We start from the raw sequence: 3379 nt of genomic DNA on the forward strand, positions 1-3379 counted from the left end.
GCGAGTAGAACTAATGGATGACATTATGCCAGATAGCGAAATAGAAAATGAAGGAAGGAGAACTCTTCGAGACAGATCATCGCTACGACCACCTGCTAGACTTGGTGACTACGTTATGTTGTCTGTAGATGATAGGTCTGAAATGAATGAACCTACAACATACAACGAGTCGTTACAGAGTAAAAGCAAGGAGCATTGGTTAAAAGCAATGAAAGTGAAATAAAGTCTTTAGAAGATAATAAAACGTAGACTCTAGTTGACTTACCAAAGGGTCGTAAAGCTATATCCTGCAAATGGATCTTGAAAGTTAAAACTAACGCTGATGGAACGATAGATAAATACAAAACAAGGCTTGTTGCTCGAGCTTTTTCACAAAGACAAGGTGTGGATTACGATGAGACGTTCAGTCCTGTCGCTAAAATGACGACGATCAGATCTGTCATAAGTGTTGCAGCAAACGAAGGTCTGACACTCACGCAATTCGATGTCTCAACCGCGTTTCTAAATTGTTATCTACAGGAAAAGATTTTTATGAAACAACCCGAAGGTTTTAACGACAGGACAAATTGAGTATGCAAGTTGAAGCGCAGCCTATATGGATTAAAGCAATCACCAAGATGCTGGAATAAATGCATTGTAGATTATTTGAAATCAATTGGATTTCAACAAAGTCAAACAGATCCTTGCATGTTCATCAGAAAAAGAGTACAGAATAAAATCATCTTAGTATTATATGTTGACGATGGTCTGGTAGTTGCAACACATCAAACGGATGCAGATAAGTTTATATCAGAGCTAAAGCGAAGGTTTAAAATAACTACAAAGCCTGCAGACTACTATCTGGGGTTGCAACTGAGACATAAAGATGATGGCCCTATAAGCGTTACGCAGAAGCACTACACCGAGAAAGTTTTAGCTTGTTTCGGTATGAATAGCTGTAAATCAGTCACTACACCAGTGATTAGAGATTCTGAACAAGGGCAGTCAGTTAAAGAGATTGTAGACGAGAAACCATATCCTTATAGACAGGCTGTTGGTGTCCTTGCTTATGTCATTATTGGAACGCGACCAGATATTGCCTACGCCGTTAGTGTTGTATCGAGAACGAAGAGAAGGTAAAACGTATAATGCGTTATCTACAAGGTACATCAAGTTATGGTATAACATACAAAAAAAATTTGAGATGGGAATACTGGGCTGCTACAGCGATTCTAATCACGGAGGACATCTCAAAGATGGTCGTTCAACAAGTGGCATACTGTATCTATATGCTGGCGGAGCAATAGCTTGGGCGAGTCGAAAGCAGACTTCAGTAGCTATATCTACGACTGAGGCTGAAATTGTCGCAGCTAGCGAAACAGCACGCGAAATCGTGTGGCTGAAAAAGCTATTTAAGGATATTTCTGTTCTAAAGCAAATTCCAATTTTAAAAGTTGATAATGATGCCGCAGTAAAACTAGCTCAAAATCCTGAACTACATAGAAGAACAAAGCACATAGCAATAAGACATTTCTATGTCAGAGAACTGGTTGCAGATGGAAAACTCCAAGTAAAGCATGTTGGGAACCTACAAAATGTAGATTTCCTAACGAAGCCTCTAGTAGACTTCCTTCAATAGCTTCCATTATGGACCGAGTAGGTTTAGTTTGTTTGTGATTTTTTTTAAATTCATGTACACAAAAAGGAGTATATTGAAAGAAGATTGCTAATGAATCCCTTTGATATGGTTTTGTATTGTTATGGAAATGAAAATGATGAAAAACTAAGATGACAAACTGTACAATAAAACACGTCAATTGCTTGAAAACATGAATTTTTTATTTGTTACTATTTTTTCCTGCTACACATCTTCTCGCTCAGAAACTCATCTGATTTCGAGACTACCCGATCCATAGATTTAGTATATCTATGACCCGATCTGATCGATTCCAATTTGAATCAAAATCAGGACGCTGTTGTCAGAGAACAGAAGACTCGTAGCACAAGTGTGTATTCTTAGACTATGGAAACCAATTTTCTTCCACCTAGTGTATATCATTGTTATGGTACAACAAGTGAATTTCCCTTAGACTATGGAAATTTAAAATTTAAAATTTATTTTTTTCCATGTAAGGAATTTCCACTTCTTTTTTTTTTTTCATCCTCTAAGATTCCCACACAACAGCGCAGTACGCAATACATGCCAGCCGAAAACCATAGTCACGTAAAACAATACACCAACCGGCAGCTTGATTTTGATTTCCTCTCCCGGTCGGAAACTGCGTCTCTTTTGAGTCGAGGCGCATAATTGCGATTCACAACTGGCCGATCGGAAATTTTTGACATTTCAAATCGGAACAATAATTGATCTAACTCACAAATTCGAAAGATATATATATTAGGAAAAATCACGTTAACGTTGCTAAGGAGCCAATAAATAAAGACAAAAAGAAAATATTGGTTACATTCAAAAATGATTCCAAAACAAATCGGACATGTTATTAAATTTCCTAAAACATGGGCTGGACTTTTCCAGAAAGCTTGTTGGGAAATTCCTGAAGTTGTGGGTGCTACAGGTTTTGCACTAATAGGAATCGGTCTAGCAAGTATTGGAATGTATAATTACAGTAAAAATGATGGTGATCGAAGGACTTACAAGAATATCTATGTCATTGTTCGGCCAGATGACCCACGAGCAAAATTAATAAAGGATCCTGTTGAAACCGCGTTTAACACGCCGACTGACCGTTGGCCTCAGGTCAAAGGGAGTGCAAAGACAGAATAACAATAAAATTTGACGCATATCTGCAGAAATCTTTTCTGCCTTGATTGATTGATTTTGTCCATGTGGCAAGACTAGAAACATCAAGCAACAAAGAACGTATACTTATTTAATTGGTATACTATTCATTAATTAATAAAGTTCAAGCTTTGAAGTAGCTTTACGGAAATAGGAGATTATAATTATAATATGAAATTTATATGATTAAATATTCGTTCAAATATCAACCTTATACGTGTTATATCTTTAAAGGTAAACTTGCTTAATTAAGTACGGATAGGATGTTCCTACACGGAACATTATGTTTTGAAGAAAAGCATTTGAAAATACAAGTATAGAATGTCACTGCGTAACCATAACCAAATATGAAGCTTATATAGCTACTTATAGTCAGTCTAGGTAGCGTCAGAAAATATCTGTAAATTCACATTGGTATCCCAAATTAGGTCAATATCTTCGCAAAAGATCATCTCTCTGCCGCCTGTAAGGGTTCTTGAATTTTCCATTTGTATGCCGATAAGTATTATGTAGTGAATATGCCTAATTATTAACCAGGCAACCTTGGACACGCAATTTCAAATACCTTGGTTACCTTATTTGCAAAATATAACATTTTAA

At 36.6% G+C, this 3379-nt stretch overlaps 1 protein-coding gene across 1 annotated transcript; it reads left to right on the top strand.

Moving 5' to 3' along the window:
* Window positions 1–2452: 2452 nt before the first annotated feature.
* Window positions 2453–2909, top strand: LOC113233426. The gene has a single exon (XM_026468556.1). The coding sequence runs from the start codon at window positions 2453–2455 to the stop codon at window positions 2762–2764; it is 312 nt and encodes a 103-aa protein (XP_026324341.1). The 3' UTR covers window positions 2765–2909.
* Window positions 2910–3379: the final 470 nt, after the last annotated feature.

Source organism: Hyposmocoma kahamanoa, unplaced genomic scaffold (assembly GCF_003589595.1).
Source record: "Hyposmocoma kahamanoa isolate Upper Pololo Valley unplaced genomic scaffold, ASM358959v1 78, whole genome shotgun sequence".
NCBI classification, from domain to species: domain Eukaryota; kingdom Metazoa; phylum Arthropoda; class Insecta; order Lepidoptera; family Cosmopterigidae; genus Hyposmocoma; species Hyposmocoma kahamanoa.